Below are 19,022 nucleotides of genomic sequence, written 5' to 3'. Positions count from 1 at the left end.
TTTATCCCAGGATAACTGGCATTGTCCTCATCCTGATAGTTCAGGCTAGCCAGCTGTCATCAGATCCTGGAAACTAAGCACGGTCAGCCCTGATTAGTGTTTGATTGGGAGACTACCAAGGAAGTCCATGGTCTGTACACAGAGGCAGATAACCTCTGTTTGTGTCATGCCCTGAAAACCCTACAGGGTTATTATGATCGGCTATGACTTAATGGCACTTTCCACCACCAAAGTGACACAGGAATTGAACATAAATCTCTCCCAAAATGTATTATTTTAATAAATACCCTTTCCCTTCATGCTTTTATAGTCTCTGACTCCATTAGTTCTCAGTGATGGACCTGCTCTAAGAAGAAAAGCAGAGTTTGCCACTGCAAGTTTTGCCCTTTTTTCTCTTTTTTTGCAGCAGGATATGGTTAGGTCTAGCTAATTTTGTCAAATAAATAATTAAGTCATTAAACTAGCTAGTTATTCAAATGCTAGATTACTTTTTCAAAGCTCAATACATCTTTGAACTTCACTAAGGGGAACTTCACTAAGCTTCCGGGACGCAAGGCAGTGACGCCTGGCGCCCTGACGTCACTGGGGAGGCGGGGCCAGGTGGCCTATTTTAGACTTGGCCCACATCTCTCCAGATGATACTCAGGAAATAAGTACTGGGAATCTTAAACTCTCGCTGACGCCTTCCATAAGCAAAGGGAGGAAAGGGGCGGGGGAATACACGGTTTAAGCCTTTCCTAATTGAGCAATGAAGGCAGATAAAGGGTCAGACAAACTAAAGGAAAAAACAGGGTCATGTGAGTCTACAGCATGAGCTGGTCAATTTGTGGAAAAGACTAAAATGACTGACACAATTACTTCCAGATATCTGGATTCCTCCTATACTTTACGGCCTCTCGGTTTATTTATGAGTGTAGGACAATTAAATGGATGCATAGACATCTAGAATACAAATAGAGGAAAACTCACAGTGAATATAAACACACACACTCCAGAGCATGTTTGCAATGGCGTCTGTCTAGCGCAGCCTCTTATTTTCCATTATTTACTATCTCTCTTCAGGATCGGGTTTGTCCACACTGTAAAAACCACATGGAGACTCTTGCTCACAGTATACTCGACTGTCCGAGATACGTGGGTATCAGGAAAAGAGCAGCCACGACTTTCCGCGGCTGCCCATTGATGGTGGGGAAGGGACAGCCTCCTAGGTGGCTGCTGCCTTCCCTGTTTCCTCGTGAGCTTCCAATAGCTCATGAGGCTCAGGCCCGCAAGTGCCACGCAGGCACAGCAAGCTTCCGGGACGCAAGGCAGTGACGCCTGGCGCCCTGACGTCACTGGGGAGGCGGGGCCAGGTGGCCTATTTTAGACTTGGCCCGGCCTAACCCCTCCCCATTTGCCGGAGCGAGCACATTTCCCACCAACCTCTCCCTGTTTTGGCATTATGTTAATGCATGTTGTTATGTTAGAGGATTGGGGGATTGCGCACGGGGGACTGATCTTTAGCTTGGGGACAGCGGGCGAAATACCCGCTTTATTGGAACCTCCTTATGAGGTTTGGGGTGGAGCAACCCAAGGGGTAACCTGCCCAGACGTGGGCTTCTATGGCTTGTGCCCCTGGCAGCAAAGAGTCTTCAGGAAGTGGCAACTGCCCATCTGGAATCTCACAGCTGCTCCAGCGTGTGATAATTGTTCTTCGGCAGGCGTGGTGAGAAAAATTTAGGTGTCTGGGGGACAGCACTCATGCTGCCCAGTACAGGTCAGACCCCCATGCTGCGCCTTACGCTTCGTTTGCCTTGAACCAATTTTTGTTAATAAAATGGCTATGGCCAACTTTTCACCACACACAGAATGATGTTGTATTTTACATTTGTTCATGGAAAGGATAGGAGGGTTATTAGTTACTTCCCTCAAGCAGCAATTTCCCTCCTTGGCTGTCCCTAGACAAATCTGAAAGAGACTCTGACAATTCTGCTGTGGGGCTTCTGTTAAACAACACAGATGTCACACTCTTGGAAAAAGAAGCAGAATTTCTTTTACAAGTGATTGAATTTTCTAAGTAATGTCTAATGGTAGATACAGTTTCTCTGGCTGTGTTTTGTTCATATTCTTGCTATGTACGTTACAAATTTCTGGCAACGTTCTAGAGCAGGAGTCTTCAAACTATGGCCCTCCAGATGTTGATAGACTACAATTCCCATGAGCCCTACCACTTGGCCATGCTGGCAGGGGCTGATGAGAATTGTAGTCCATGAACATCTGGAGGGCCATAGTTTGAAGACCCCTGTTCTAGAGCTTATTTTACATGCCTAATAAAGGTTATTGTTGTTTTCCCATTATTTTTTTAAAAGAATTTCTAGAAGGTCTGCAAGCAGAGCTTGGGAGCCAAAGTATTTCCCCTGTTCCCGTCCCCCAGCAACTAGCATTCAGAGGTAAGCTGCCTACAATCACGTGGGTTCAATTTAGCCATAATGATTCATAGCTAATGATGAGCCCATCCTCCATTAAACGCATGCTGGCAAACTAAAGGCGCAATTGAAGTGGAATTTATTTCCAAGCACAGGTCTGAACTGCTGGAATTTCAGGTACCAGAACAGCCGAAAGCAAATAACAGAACTAGGACAGACTGATAAGAAACAGAAAGGAGGTAAAATTATCTTTCACTGGATCAGATATCACTGTACCTACTATGTATCACCTATTCTTTGGGACCATTGTGCCAACCAGCAGTTATTGAGCTAACAGCACTGCTGCACAAGAACAAAGCGAACGGGAGAGATTACTTAAAAAAACAAAAACCTTCCAGGAGAGAGAAATGAAAGCGGCATTGAACCAGGTCATCCAGGAGATAGCTGCATCAGCTCCTTCACCCTCTGCCCATGTCCTTTTCCTACAGTTCCCTGCATCAAATACTTTTATTGTTTGTCAGGATCTCTTATAATACTGCACTGAGTAAGAACGGGAAACAAAAAAAAATCAGTCGCTTTTCTTGATATGATAACTAAACTTACTAGATTCTTGTACAACTAGTCCACTATTCATGAAGTCAGACTAGCAGCATCAGATTTCTTTATTGTGAACAGTGAAGAAAAGTTCTGCAAACCGCACAGACTTTCTTTTAATGCACAGGCCAAATATTAAACATGAGGGCAGAGCAACCACTATGTTTAACTGAATATAATGGTTGCACAGCCTTTGGTTTAACTTGTACCGAAAAACAAACCCCCCAGACAGAACAGGCAAGAATCAAGTATGGATAGTGGGGAGGAGAAGGGTAACACCTCACAACCCCACAACCCACAAGGTAGACAAAGATTCACAAATGCACACAAAATACACACAAAAAGTACAGAGCCTACTACTTTTGCTGCACCCTCAGACGAGGCAGGAAAGATACTGGGGACTTTTGGCGGCAACACCAGACAGGAAGTGACCAAAGTATCTTCTTCCTGCCCCTCGGATTGAGTGTGGGGAACACCCAACAAGATGGATTCCTCCATCCAGGAGAACTGAGTGCTCGTTCGTAAATGGAATTAGAGAATTCACCAACACTGGCAATTTCACTTTCTGTAAAAGGGTAAAGGTAATGTCTCCTGTCCAAGCATTGGATCATTTCTGACTCATGGGGTGACATCACATCATGACATTTACTAAGCAGACTATGTTTACGAGGTGATTTGCCACTGCCTCCCACAGTTGTCTGATCCCCTGCAAGCTGGGTACTCATTTTACCAACCTTGGAAGGATGGAAGACAGAGTCAACCTTGAGCCGGCTACCTGAAACTGACTTCTATCGGGATTGAATTCGGGTCATGCATAGAGCTTTAACTGCAGTACCACAGCTTATCACTCTGCGCCAAAGGTCCCAAAGAAAACATAAAATATAAATTCAAAATTATGATGATCCAGCCTTTCCAATAAAAAAACCTTCCAGTTAAAGCTGAACTGATGTGATTCATTAGGAGTAGAAACAAAAGTACGTGCAGATGGCTAAGACAAAACTATGCTCAGCTTTTTTAAAAAGAGTCCTTTTAATTTAAGTGCACACAAAACAACAGTTATTTTCTTTGGGGGAATTCACATTTTATGTTTTTAAAAGTTTATGGAATGTCCTCTTCTTAAGTTTCTGTGCAGGCTCTTCTTGATGCTAATGTCACACAATGATCTTTTTTGAAATAAAAGGGCAACTGCAATACTTCATAGACAAATTTCTGTACAGTAACCAAGCACTTCTTCGCATAGGAAAATGTGCTGGAGGGAAGGAAATGTCAGATGTCTATAAAATCGCAAGTAAATATGGAAAAATGGTTCACTCACAAAATGCACAACTCATGATCATTCACTGAAAATGGTAAACATGAAGAAAGATGACCATGAAGAACTTTATCTTCGCACAATACAAAATCAACCCGTAAACTCATTGCTGGATGAGAAATGGCAGTAGCAAAAGTAACTTTTAGCAAAAAGAAGTCTATGGGAACAGGTCTGTCAGTGGCTTCTAGCCATGATGATAATACCTATCCTAATACAAAATTGAATAAGGGATGGAATGTCACAATGACTCGCTTCTCATCAATCAGTGTGCAGGACTCACTAAGTGGGAAGTTCATTGTCCTGACATTCCAACCCAAACCCCCTACCCCAAACTGGACCTGCTGGGGCAGTGGCGCTTTGCTGCCTGCTGTCCCTGGAAACAGCCTCCCATTCCCACACCCTCCCCACCTTGTCTAGAGCTCCCCCACCCATCTAGAGCCCTCTCCCAACCCCAAAACACCCATACTCACTGCCAGTCAGCTGATCAGCTAAGAGAGACGAGGGTGGGGGGAGGGAACTATTTTGGGGGCTTCTTTTTTCAATGTCAAATTGTTTGGCTATAAGGGACCCAGGCTGCAATCCAAAGGCTGCAATCCAAAGGCTGAAGCCATACTGGAGGCACTGTGACTCCTATGCTGGCATCAATGCCACCAGAACCATGCACAGAGGCACACATGCCAGCGTAAGGGCACTTAGGCAGGAGCAATGAAAGCCAGTGCAGAGGAGGGCATTTCAAGAAAATTCCCAGAGGAGTTTCAAACCAGGGATGCCCCTTTTCAGCAGTGCAGACTTGCACCACCAAAAAGCATTGCATAAGTCTTTTGCTTCCATGGGCTTTCCCAGGAAAAAACATCGTAGTTTTCCTTCTCCCCTGCCATCTATGCCACTGATTGCCTCTTTGGAGGCAGAGCTGCAGACTTTGTCCTTGACCACCACTAAGTGCCCCTCCCCCTTTGGATTGGGCTGTAGTTCTCATGTTAGTTTTACTTTGGTTTTATCAAATTAGCCAATATTACTATTCCCATTTAACAAACCAGGGGCTGAGAGTGGTTTGACTAAAGCAACCACTCACTCTATTGGAGGCGTAAGATGTGAACTAGGAATTTCCATGCTCTTGAAAATTCTGGCTCTTATCTCTGATGGTATACTAACTCTCTTGACAGCTGGATGTGACACTTCCATTCTCAGAGACAACAAATCCCTGCCAGCAAGAACAAATAACAGGAGATGATTATCACCGTCATATTCTGGTTTATATACTTCCCTGAGAGCTCTGCCTGCTATTGTTGATAGACAGATTCCTGAGCTATAGCACAGGATATACACACAGACCATTCCACCTTCTCCAGGCCTTATGTATATGAATTTAATATTCTGTCACGTAAATGTCCTGTTGGCAATTGATTATACTGTCAATGAAGGGGGGAAAGAATCCAGCCAGAAAGTTGCCAAGTCATGTTTGAATCCTGCCACAAAATACAGATTTGTTGCTATAACCTTTTTATTCAATTATCCTTCTCCTGTACAAAGGAAATTTGGTGAACTGACTAAAGAAGCAATGAAGACAGTGGGTTGGATCCAACCACCTTTTTCTGTGGGTGAGAAAGGACCAGTGAAAAAAGGCTGAACTAGGGATTAAGCAACTTGCATGAACAAAAGCCATGTGAGATGGGGGCTTGTAGTAATGAGGGCGGAAACTGGATGAGTGAAAAGCTGGCTGGATTCAACCCAGAGCCTTCCAAATCCATTCTTCGCAGACAGATAAAAGCTAAAGCAATCTTTGAAAACTGTTTGGAAGCTTCAACTGGTCTCGAATATGATCGACGGGTCTAAGTTACCAGGACTGCAGATCGTCACTTTTAGAAGACCTTTACTGCCGACTGGTTTGTTTCTGGCAGCAGAGGCCTGAAAGACACCCTTTCCCCATTCAAGTTCCCTTTCCAATTGAGATCCCCATGAGAAAGCCTGCTCTGTAAGCCACCACAGTCAAGGGAACAGTAGACTGGCATCGATGACAGGCCTTTTTGTTGCAGTGCCAACACTTTCAAGCCCCCCCTCCCTCGCAGGCTCATCTGGGATTCGGAGGCTCATCTGGGACAGGATTTAGGACCTTTTGAGTGCCGGAAGAACCCTTCTATTTAAGTTCCACCTATCTGATTTTATCCAGGTATGTTTTGTTTTATTTCTGTTGCAAATAATTTATATTCCGCCTTTCTGCCTTCACAAGGGTCAAGGACGCTAACAAATTAAAACATGCCTGTTAAAATCACATTTTACAACCAACCACAAAGAACAACATTAAAACAATTAAAATCAGAACTAAAAATACATATGAAGACGTAAAACAATTCAAACATTGGACAGGAAGAAGTTATTACCGAAACAATGCCAGATGGAACAAAAAAGTCTTCACGTGCTGCCAGAAAATGGTAACAGAAGGGGATAGGCAAATCTCTCTGGGGAGAGAGTTCCAGAGTTTAGGGGCCATGACTGAGAAGGTCCTCTCCTGGGTTGCGAGCTCCCTAATCTCAGCAGGTGAAGGCACCCAAAGCAGGGCCTCCAAAGAGGACTGTGGTGGTCAGGTAGGTTCATAAGCACTGTCTTGCCTGAGCTGTATGCTGGAGTCTTGCATATTTTATGATTACTGGATACTGTTTTTAATTTTCTCACAGTAAGTTACTTCAAGCACTTTGGTAGAGTGTGAAACGGTCCATTGGTTCACTTACCGTGAAGGGCCCTTCTCTTGTAGGCGAAGGGGCATCTTGGTGGGTGATTCTCCACCCCCAATTCAGGGAGGCAGGAAACAGAATTTCGTCACTTCCTGTCCAGGCTTGGCATCCATTTTAGCCAGTATTCGACTGACCGAGCAGTCCAGAAAGGGAAACATGAAGTGAAAAAGGTCCCTCAAAGATAACGTAAACAACAATGAAATAACTCCAGAACAACATTAGTCGTAAGAAGAACATCAACTACAGGGACAAGTGTCCTAGAGAAGGTATTTTAAACACTAACCTTTCATAACTGAATATATATACAGAGACTGAGACTCATGATAAATGCTAACGACTCGCTGGGAGGGCCAAGATGCCCCTTCGCCTACAAGAGAAGGGCCCTTCACGGTAAGTGAACCAATGGACCGTTCTCTTGGAGGCTCGGGGCATCTTGGTGGGACCTCCCAAAGCAGTGTCCCCAATTAGGGTGGGTTGTCGTTAAGCATCTATAATGTGTTCCAGAACCCTACGCCCGAACACTGTGTCAGCTGCACCCCATGAATTAAGCTTGTAATGTCTAACAAAAGTGGAAGGCGACCAAGTGGCTGCCTTGCAGATCTGTTCCACTGAGGCGCTATGTCTGAATGCTGCGTTAGTGGCTGCTGATCTAGTGGAATGCGCTGTGATGCCAGCCGGAACTGAAATGTTCATGGCCTTATGGGCTTCCACGATACAGCTCTTAATGTTAGCACTAATGGAAGCCGCTGACATGGGCATGCCTAGGTTTGGGGCAGCTGTGTTGATGAAGAGAGTCTGAGACTTTCTGATCGATTCGGTGCGTATAATGAAAGCTTTTAGAGACCGTCTGACGTCTAAGTTGTGCCATAAGCGTTCCTTTGGATGGTTTGGGCGAGGACAAAAAGATGGCAAAATAATGTCCTGTTGCAAATGGAAGGAAGAGGATGCCTTGGGCTTGAAGGTGGGATCTGTGCGAAGGACCACCTTGTCGTCGTGGAAGACGCACAAATTAGGGTTAATGGAAAGGGCCCTTAATTCTGATACCCTTCTGGCCGATGTGATGGCCACTAAGAATAGTGTCTTCATCCTTAGCCAACGTAAGTGAATAGTCTGGATCGGTTCGAAGGGGGACTTTGTTAGAGCTGAAAGGACCGAGTTTAGCTTCCATGATGGGAAGCGATGGCATGTAGGTGGCTGTGACTGTTGAACGCCTTTAAGAAACCTGATGACATCCGGATGTTGTGAGGCTGAAATTCCTTGGAACTTTTGCCATACAGTGGACAAGGCGGCGACTTGTCTTCTCAGGGTGTTGGAACGCAGACCCGCTTGGAAGCCGTCTTGTAGGAATTCCAACACCGATACCAGGGAAGGATGTTCAGGATCTATCTGTCTGGTCGAAGACCATTTGACAAAAGCCTTCCAGGTGTAGTTATAGATGCGCACGGTCGCAGGACGTCTTGAGGCTAGAAGGGTGTCTGTTACCGCTGTTGAATAACCTTTGTCTGTCAGACGTCTCCGCTCAAGCGCCAAGCGGTCAGATGGAACCATCCCGGATCGGGGTGCAGAAGCGGACCCTGATGGAGCAGAGTTGGCGAGACTGGAATGTGGAACGGCCGACATGTTGACAGTTCTTGTATTGCGGAGAACCACGGTCTCCTCGGCCAATTGGGTGCGATGAGGATGATCTGAGCTTTTGTTTCGATGATTTTTCGAAGTAGTTTGGGTATAAGAGGAATGGGCGGAAAGGCATACAGAAGAACTGGCGGCCATGGACTGGTCAGAGCATCTACCGCAAGAGCTTTGGGATGAAAGTACCTGGACATGAACTGTGGCAACTGTGTGTTTTGTGCCGTTGCGAAGAGGTCGATCGATGGCACCCCGAGGTGTTGTGTGATGGTCCAGAAAATCTTCTTGTTCAGTGCCCATTCTGCCGGAGAGATGGATTGCCGGCTCAGCCAGTCGGCTTGTAGGTTCAGAACTCCTTGAATGTGTTCTGCCTTCAGGCTCTTGATGTTGTGTTCTGCCCAGGTCAGAATGCTGGACACTTCCCTGTGCAATCGTGAGGATCTTGACCCCCCCTTGATTGTTGATATGAGCCTTTGCCGCTATGTTGTCGGTGCGGATTAAGACATGTTGATTGGAAACCGAGGTCTGGAATGATTTGAGTGCTAGGAAGATCGCTTTGACCTCCAACACGTTGATGGGCAGACAGGACTGATTGCGTGTCCATTTTCCCTGTGCATATTTGTTTTGCAGGCTGGCTCCCCAGCCCGATAGGCTTGCGTCTGTGAAGATCTGGATCTGAGACGTATGGAGAAATTGTTTGCCTTGAATAAGATTCTTTTTGCACATCCACCAGCGGAGCCGGGATTTCAGGAGTTGCGGAATCAGAATCTTTCTGTCCCTCTTGTGAATTATGTCCTGTTGATAGGGACGGAGAAACTGTTGGAGTGGACGTGCGTGGAACCTTCCCCACTGGGTGAGGTCGATGGTTGCTATGAGAGTTCCCAGAATCTTTACTAGAAAGAGAAGAGATGCAGATTGGGATTGTAGAAGAATTCCTATCATTCTTTGAATGTTGTTTATTTTTTCCTCTGGGAGGAAGAGAGCGTTTTTGTTCGTGTCTATGATGGCTCCTAGATGAGTTAGACGTTGTGTTGGCTTTAAGGAGCTCTTTTGGATGTTGATGATGAAACCGTGTGTCTGTAGGGTTTGTCTGACCAAACTCAGATCTTGGATTGCTTGTTCCCTGGACCGTGAGCAAATTAAAAGGTCGTCCAGATAGGGGTGGATGTGGACCCCTTGCTGACGGAGGAGAGTGATGGGTGCTATCAGTATCTTCGAAAAAACTCTCGGGGCCGAGGCCAGCCCAAAGGGAAGAGCCCTGAACTGGTAATGCTTGTTGTTCACCGCAAACCTGAGGAACTTCCTGTGAGAAGGTCTTATGGGTACATGAAGATATGCCTCGAAAGATCCAGAGATGTCATGAAATCCCCGCTCCTGAGGGCCTCTGAGATGGTTCTGAGGGATTCCATTTTGAATCTGCGGGGTCTGATGAATTTGTTGATTCTTTGAAGATTCAGGATTGCCCTCCAGTCCCCGGATTTTTTGGGGACCGTAAAGAAATGCGAGTAGTGCCCGGAGAACATCTCTGTCTTGGGTACCTCTTCTATGGCGGCTATCGTCAGGAGGTGTTTTACGGCTTCCAGAGTTCGTTTGGCTTTGTCCTTCTTGTTGCTTAGAGGAGAAGGAAGGAAGAAGGTTGGGGGCAGAGAAAGAAATTCTATGGCATATCCTAGGGAGACGGCTTCTGCAGTCCACGCATCGACGTGGTTGCCTTTCCAGCTTTCCTGGAAGAGTAGAAGACGTCCCCCGACCTGGGGGGAGTCAGGACTTGGGTGCTCCGTCTCCTCTGGTATTCTTATCGAATTTTGACCTAAAGTTTCCTCTTCTAATTTGAAAGGAACCGGATCCACGTGGATACCATGAGGAATTTCTACCCTCTCTCTGAGTCCAGGAGTTGTTCTTGCCATCTCTGGATGTGCGTGGCAACACTCTCTGAGAACGAAAAGACGTTTTGGGCCAGGGTTGATTTTTGTCGGAACGAAGGAATTTGGGTAATGTCTTCTTCTTATCCTTGGTTTCCACGACTATGCGATCCAATTCGTCGCCAAACAAGGTATTACCCTGAAAGGCATAGCTGGTAATCATGTTCCTAGATTGGGTATCTGCCTGCCAGGCTCTAATCCAGGCATTACGCCGGGCCACTATGGAAGAGGCCATGGATCGAGCCGATAACACCAGCGCATCGAAGGAAGCATCTGCAATGAATGCTGCGCCCATTCTAATACGATCAACCCCTTCCCTAGCTGCCGTTAGTTCTAGGGGCAGAATATCAAGGACTCTGTTGGCCCAAACCAGAAGGGCCCTGGCCACAGTAGATGCTGGGGCAATGGCCTTCATGGAGGTAGCCAGGGATTCGTGAGATCTCCTGAGCATGGTGTCGGTTCTTTTATCAAGGGCATCCTTGATGCTGCCCTCACCTTCTTTAACTAGAAGTCCTCCAGATTGGGTGGCAACAACGGGGGCATCCACAGGAGGAGTCTTTAGGATGGAATCCACATATTCTGGGACCAAGTATCGTCTTTTGGCCGTTGAAATTGAGTGTTTGTTGGAGGCTGGCGCTTCCCACTCTTTATAATTTTCTTAAGAAAGAATTCAGGGATCGGAAAGACCATTTTGGGAGCTTCCTCCTGTGGGAGGAACTGTTTGCTTCCCTTGGGACAGCCTTTAATCGGGGGAAGTGATGAAGAGGCTTCGGCAGTTGGGCATCTTCTGTATCTTGCAATTCCAGGGCAGAAATGGTTTTGGTGATTAGGAGAGCTAGCTCTTCATCCTTAAAACACCTGGTAGAGGTCTCTGAAGAACTCACATCTACCTCCTCAGAATCAGAAAAATGCACTGGAGAGTGCTGTCCTTCATCCTCATCACCACTGCCCTCCTCTTCCTGAGGGAATTGCAGGGGATCTTCCATGGGGATTCTAGGGTAACCCCTAGTTAGCCCCTGGGTAAGAACTGGGGGGTCTAGGGTAACCCCTAGCGTGCCCAGACAGGGGAGGGGCATAGGTCAGGCCCTGAACTGAAGGCTGCAATTGCCCTCCAAAGGGTCCCTGGAGGGACGTGCCTGAGCCATCTAATGGGGACCTAGGGTAGCCCCTAGTCTGCCCATGTAAATAATGTTGGGGCGCTGTCACGATCTCAGGTTCCCCTGGGGGTCTGAATCCGCTGTACTGAAGATTTTGCAGCTTGTCCTCGATGGTCTTATTTAAGAAGGCTGCAAAATCCGCGGGAGTTAATGACTGCCAGTTAAATGGCTGAACAGCGCCCGCCCCTCCCTCCTCCATAGTATGAACTGCTCCTCCTCCCCTTCGCCAAGGCGCGGGTCTCTTTGCCTGCTCGGGTGGAGGTGCGTCAATGTCTTGCACTGAGTAAGCATCGTGGGTGCAAGCCGCCGTTGTTGCGCTTTGACTCCGTCGTTGCGCTGAATGCGGGCGGGGGTTCCCTCTCCGCCTGAGCCAGCTACGCTTCGAAGCATCGGCAGAGCCGAGAACTCCGCGTCGCTGGGGCTGCTCAAGAAGCGGCGGGCGCCCGATCTGCAGCCGCTTGTCAGGCGGCTGTTCCCGCGCCCGGTGAAGGGAGAGAGAGCATTTGGCGGTTTGGGCGAACTCTGTCTGAGGGGCTCTGCAGAGGATCTGGACGGTTCGAGGTCTCCCCTTTAGAATTTTTTTTATTTTTGGTAGCCTTACTAGAGGGCTTGAGGGAGGCTCTAGTAGCCTCTGCGGCAGATCTGTGAAATCCTGCCGGAGGAGAAAATCGGCCGTCGGCCATTTTGGTATTCTCTTTTTTTGGCGGGAAGAATTCCCTGAGGGAAGGTACTAACTATCCTTAGCCCTAACTCCCAAACTAGTCACACTAGACAAACGGAGGAGGGAGGTAACAGAAAAGGGATACAACAAGAGTGACAAAACTGGACAGGAGACGAAAAGAAGGAAGAATAGACAGGAATTGGGTACCAGGACCAAGAATTCCGTGCACTCCCTGTCTAGGCAGAAGAAATACTGGCTAAAATGGATGCCAAGCCTGGACAGGAAGTGACGAAATTCTGTTTCCTGCCTCCCTGAATTGGGGGTGGAGAATCACCCACCAAGATGCCCCGAGCCTCCAAGAGAATATAAAAGTTTAAAAACAGAATAAACAACATTATTTAAATGTTAAGACTACAGCAAGGACAAAAACACAGATAAGGAGCTGTTGTCATTAAGAGAAACAAAGCTTACCTTGCCCAGAATTATATATCGCTTTTACAGATTTTTTCACTTTCTGCAGTGCTGTTCTGTCCTGATCTAATGCCTGTTTAAAAAAAAATGGGACAGAGAGAAATGGTCAAGGTCAGGCCAACATCTATTTTCATTCTATGCTTGAACACCAAACATGAGACTCTCGTAAGCAAACGCAGAAATACTTTCAAGAGCGGAAAGCACTGAAGAACCACTCCGGGTATTATCCTCTGGGTAGGTCTTCAGTCACTCAGCCCCTTCAAATCAATTAAAGGACTCTGAACTGAAGAGTTCTCAAGGCAGATGCTGGGAAATGGTTGTGACAGGACTAGAGAAAGGTGCTAAGTTCAACTGGAAATCTGATAAACACGAGTTCACAACATTTTTACATGTTATCATGGCTGAAATGGTGCTGGCTTACAAGTCACATTTTTCCTATAGAGAGAATTGTTTTCATATTCAGTTAGTATTATGGCAGACCGATAAAAGCAGGGTAAAAGGCAGTGCAGACAGAAGGGCTGGTTGACAGTGCCATCTTTCCCCTACAGAGAAAATCCGCCAAGGAAAAAAGTTGGTCTGAAAACTATTAGATCAGGGATTGATACTTCCCAGGTTCCACAGCCAACATGACAGCGTTATGGACGCTTGTATTTTCAGGAATGGTCTTATTATATTGGTGATCTTCAGTAGAAGTACAAAGTTTATTTATCATTTCACGTCATGATATATTCTGTGACACGACACAAAAACACACTCTCTTGAAGTTCTTGCCACTGCTTGTTTGTATTTTAAGGACACGCCATCCAATGGAGATTGATCAATTCATTTCTTAGCGCTGTTCCCTGTACTGGTTCCAACCTCCAACATTTAATTAAAAGGAGCTATTTATTTAACTCATTTCTTTATACCCTACCTTATAGCATCAAAGTGGCAATTCTACAACAAGGTGCAAAGACATAAATGATAACAGTCCCATTAACAAAAATAAAAGAGATCAAAATTCACAAGTTACAAATTTAAAAGCACTCAAGATATACAGCTTATACACACACAGGATCAACTTATTCACAGTCAGATCAATTAAAGCAATATTAAAATGATGAGAAATCAGAAGGAAGTTGGATTAGAGGTTAGCTTTTTGTTGGGGGATGATAATCAGGATTATCACATATTTATTTAATACTACAACACTGCTGTCATAGCTCTAATAAAATCATGAGAAAAGTTAAAGAGCTGATCACCTAGAAATAATTAAAAAACAGAAGTTTTTAAAAATGCTTGCAAATTTTAGGCTAGCCAAAAACATTCCTTAAAATAACCTCCATAACTTCCACAAAAAGAGGAACCATGCATTGGGCAAAGATAAAATTATTGATTAAAATATTCTTACTATATTCTTACTACAGACATGCTTTACTTATAGACAGTATAACAGAACAATAGTCTCCAATTACCGTCACGGTAAGCCTTAAAAAATTAAGAGATCAATTATTCAAGCTTTCTCCAGATAATAACCAGAAGGGTTTACTAGTCTTGCAAAAATTATTCCTGGATTCTGTCTAAAGTGATCTTTTACAAAGCAATCAGCTGGCTGGATAAGACCATGGGCTTATATGGTGAGACAAGTGAATTTAATTTAGCTATATTTTTTCTAGAATAGTCACTGAATTTTCAGTATAATCTTGTACGTCATTTCTAAATGAATATATAACTGTTAGCTGATTTTATAGAAAAATTGAAATGCTACGTCAGCTTTGAACATATTTTTCAGGAACTCAAAAAATGTACATCCATTTTTAAAGCTACATTTATCAGATTCCAATAATATCTTTAAATACAAAAAAGTGGCACTGTTTCTAAAGACTTAATTTATAGATCTCACTAGTATGAAACAATAATACTCAGACTGTGAGCAAAAGTCACTTAAGCCTTGACACAGACAATTAAGAACTGGATATATTTTCCAAACTAACAAATTATGAATTCCTGCAATGTCAGTAACACGAACTTTCATTTAGCAATAAACTCTGACCACTGTTTCAATAAATGCTCTATGAAGTACACACATTTTAAAAACCTTAACCGATACTTTTGCAGTTTTAGCAGCCTGTATCAGAAAGCAAAACTGCTAACATTTATACCAATCCAAACAGAACTTGCAATGTGAACCAAAGTATAAGCAAACAATCTTGATTCTCATTGATTGTGCAGTTTAGTTGGCATCTGATGGGATATTTTAATGGGACAGACAGCCTTTCACCTCTAGGTCACTAAACTAATCTGGTTCAGGTCAACAACTATTTGCAAATGTTACCATCTGTCGGGTGTCTGGTGTCTAGTGTCAGGGATAAAGTGACTTAACACTTCCAGTCCATTTCAAGGAAGGAGTCTTCATGGATACGCAGCAGAGGCTAAAACATTACTACGTAAACAATACTATGTTGCCCTTAGTCGCTAGAAATGGTCTGCCAATTTCCCAGGTTTTGAATAAGTTGTTTGATAATTCTTTCCCAGAAATATACTAAAAATAATTATATTATTTTAAATTAAATGTTTAACAAGTGCCTTACAGCCCATTCCAGAGGGTGGGGGGAAAAAGTAATGCTGGGAGTGGCGCAGGTGAATGCCAGTGTCTTTGCCCACCCTTGGTGCCCAGACCCTGCAGCCATACCAGCGTAGAAGAACATGCTGGTGCAGCAGGGGGCAGACCAGGGCTATTCCTGGGGGTGGAGCCAACTTTAGTCTGCTTCCACTGGGCTTTCAGTCTTTGGTCATAGATTTACACCACCTAAAAGTATGGCATAAGCCTCTTTGGATTATGCGGATATTCAGGTGGCAGGAGGGTTTTTGAATTTTCTTCCACCCAGCGCTTCCTGAAACTCCTTGGGAGGCAGTGCAGCGACACCTCTGCCAACCTGTCCCAGCTGCTGCGGAACTGAACTCCCCCCACACACAGTCTGGATTGGGTGTTACTTTTAAAACTGCTTGTGAAATGCCATAGGCTTTTGTAACAGCTGACTACCACAGTGTACCACATCTAGATAAAAATTCCATGTAACTAACAGTGTTGATCCACAGGGGGAAAAATCCAAAAATTGAACAATTTTTTAATTAGTATTGACCAAAATTTTACATAATAAGTAAACTTTCAAGTTTCCCAGAAATGTTCATCAGACTGGATGTTCAGTACAAAAAAACAACAACAATAGAGGAGCAACCCAAAACAAACTGCTCTGAGATAGTTTAGTTGACTATCATCATCATCAACAAAAATACTATTGCCACTTATTGCTCTGGATATTGAGAATGACCTTCTGAAATAGTTAACTGCTTGTTTAGCAAATGAGTAAGCTTGTAACAACCGAGAAAAGGACTTGAGTTTAATGGTTTTGTCATATATGTTTTTAATTGTTTACTGCCTTAGTGACCATTGTGAGGGCAAGAAAAGTGGGATACAGATTTTGTAAAATAAATATACTATATCAAACGTGGTAAGGCTATGCATGCATAAATTCATGCTTCCCTGTCATTCGCTTTTCTGGAAAAGAGAAAGACAGAAAAAATAACCTGTAATCCATCGCTTTTTTATATGTACTGATATAACATTTTAATCTGGAAGTGACAATCCCTTGAATTTGGCCTAGTTTTTTGTAGGGCAGTAAAAATCATTTCTAGAAGATACACTCCCGATCCTGAATTAAATACTGGGATTTACTATCAAGAACTACTTAAGCCTTGATATGGCACTGTAAATCTGCAAAATTTCAAAAAGCAAACAATCATACTATAGAATGCAACTGATCTCTGGACTACAGTTCCCCTTGGGAAAATGGTTGCTTTTTAGAGAATGAACTCTATATACCCTGCTGAGGTGCCCAGACTCCATTCCCAAATGTCCTGGAATTTCCCAACCCAGAGTTGGCAACTTTTATGCTTTTTGTGTCCAAGGTATTATTTTTAATGTCTTGTTCTTATATTATTTTAAGTGTAAACTACCTCAAAGTAGAATCTGAAGGGGCAGAATAGAAATATCCTAAATAAATGAATTAATTTGTGCAACCTGTCTGGCAGTGAATTGGACAACATAGTTACTCGTGGAGTAAAGAAAGCCTTCCTTTTTCTGAACTGATTTTGTTGCCTGATAACTTCATTGGATGCCCTGAGTTACAACCGGTTTTGCCAAAGTGGTGCAAACCTGCTGAATCCCACCACTGTGTGTGTGTGTGTGTTTTTGCGTGCGTAGGGGGAGTTCTTTCTACTTTATGCATAGCATGTACCATTTTATAAGCCTGTATTATCCTTCCCTCTTTTTTCTGATGTAGGTTGTTCTTTTTTTGCAACACGAACATTAAAATACTTTTAAATACCTGGTGTAGTTAATATTACAGATGTATTATTTAGCTTTCAGCTTCTTTTACATCTAGCTGTGTTTGTTAAAGGCCTTACGTACCACAGTTCTGGCAGATTTTTGGCAGCTTTGCCTTTTCCATTTTGTTGAAGGAATGGTATGCCATTTTGGGAGATCTCCAGGTTTTATCTAGAGGTTGGCAACCCTATTCATGGAGGGTTATCCATCAGTGGTCACTAGCCATGCTGACTAAAGAGACCTTCCACATCCAGAGGTTGTCAAATTCCAAATGCCAGTGCTAGGAGGAAAAATTCAGGAAAGGCCCTGGTCTATTTAGGTTCTGTTAGCTAGTGTGTGAAACAGAAGCCTGAACATGATGTGCCAATGATTCAGCAGGTATTTGATTATTTTGGAGATGTGGCTGCAGTTGAAAACAGCAGTCACACATCTCTTCTCTTTTACAGTAACACATACTAAGCTCATGTGTTTTGTTTTTATTACAGGCATTACTAGAAAGGAAGAGGAGAAGACTCAGAGCTGCTGTTATCAGAGGCTGACCTGTGTCTCCTAACATGCTTAGTTCCTAACCAAGTAACTTCTGTAAATTGCTATGATTTGCTAGTTGTATTGGGTGCTGCCTTCTGAAAGTGTTTAATTTTAACTGAGAGTGAACCATGGAAATAGGTATTTTTTTTAATGAGGAACTGCACATTTTCTGTGGAACTGCACACTTATTTATATAAAATGTTTGTATTCCACTTCTTCAAAAATGTGCTTAAGGCATCTTAGAACAAAACAAAACACCATTAATAATAGGGTTTCCAATGGCCTGAAGTAAAAACATCTCTGTCCCTGTAATACAGGCTTAATGGGATATTATTTACGAGCCAGTATTATTTACTTCCATGCTATGAAAACATTCACCTGCTTACTTCCTCACATTAAGCCTCTTGCTAAAGGACAGGACATTTCCCTCCGGGCTTCTAGGCAACTCTAAATCAATAAAAAGAGTTCCGCATCAAATAGTAACACAATAAACATTCAGAGGAGGATAAGAATACTAGCCAAAAAGCGACTGGCCAAATTCAGCTGCCCCTGAAGGAAGCTAGGGAGAGGGACAGACAGACAGATAGCCCAAGGGAAGAAAATGTCTCACTTTACTTCTCTGTTAAAAAGGACATGGTGGACCCCCTCCAATGATGATGGAGAGGAGAATTATGCAAGCCACTCTGGGTCCCCACTGAGAAGAAATGTGGAATGTAAATGAAGTAAGATAAAGCAAAAGCAACAACTGATCTTCATATATTGGCAGATAGACTATGCTGGGTTTTGCCAATCATAAGAACATAAGAAACAGCCTGCTGGATCAGACCAGAGTCCATCTGGTCCAGCACTCTGCTACTCGCAGTGGCCCACCAGATGCCTTTGGGAGCTCACATGCAGGATGCAAAAGCAATGGCCTTCTGCTGCTGCTGCTGCTCCCGAGCACCTGGTCTGCTAAGGCATTTGCAATCTCAGATCAAGAAGGATCAACCAGCACTTTGAATTGGGACTGAAAACAAACTACTAACAAACCTTAGCAGACCAGGTGCTCAGCAACAGCAGCAGCAGAAGGCCATTGCTTTCACATCCTGCATGTGAGCTCCCAAAGGCACCTGGTGGGCCACTGCGAGTAGCAGAGTGCTGAACTAGATGGACTCTGGTCTGATCCAGCAGGCTAGTTCTTATGTTCTTATGTTCACAGGAAAAAATAGGACCCTGGGAAACATAGTAGGTGAAGTAGCATTGCCATAGTCC

The 19,022-nt window shown here is 44.1% G+C and overlaps 1 protein-coding gene across 12 annotated transcripts in view; it reads right to left on the bottom strand.

Annotated features, from left to right (window-relative positions):
- The window catches only part of ASAP1 (ArfGAP with SH3 domain, ankyrin repeat and PH domain 1), a 159,268-nt gene that overhangs the window by 77,271 nt on the left and 62,975 nt on the right, over positions 1-19,022 (bottom strand). For all 12 annotated transcript variants that reach the window (XM_048507378.1, XM_048507388.1, XM_048507389.1 and 9 more), the window contains exon 3: positions 12,878-12,950. In XM_048507378.1, coding sequence (XP_048363335.1) covers positions 12,878-12,950 — 73 coding nt within the window. The remainder of the gene's footprint in view (positions 1-12,877; positions 12,951-19,022) is intronic.

This window comes from Sphaerodactylus townsendi, linkage group LG09 (assembly GCF_021028975.2).
Source record: "Sphaerodactylus townsendi isolate TG3544 linkage group LG09, MPM_Stown_v2.3, whole genome shotgun sequence".
Classification (NCBI taxonomy): Eukaryota; Metazoa; Chordata; class Lepidosauria; order Squamata; family Sphaerodactylidae; genus Sphaerodactylus; species Sphaerodactylus townsendi.
Note: the sequence above shows the minus strand (reverse complement) of the source record. Positions and strands in the feature narration are given on the sequence as shown.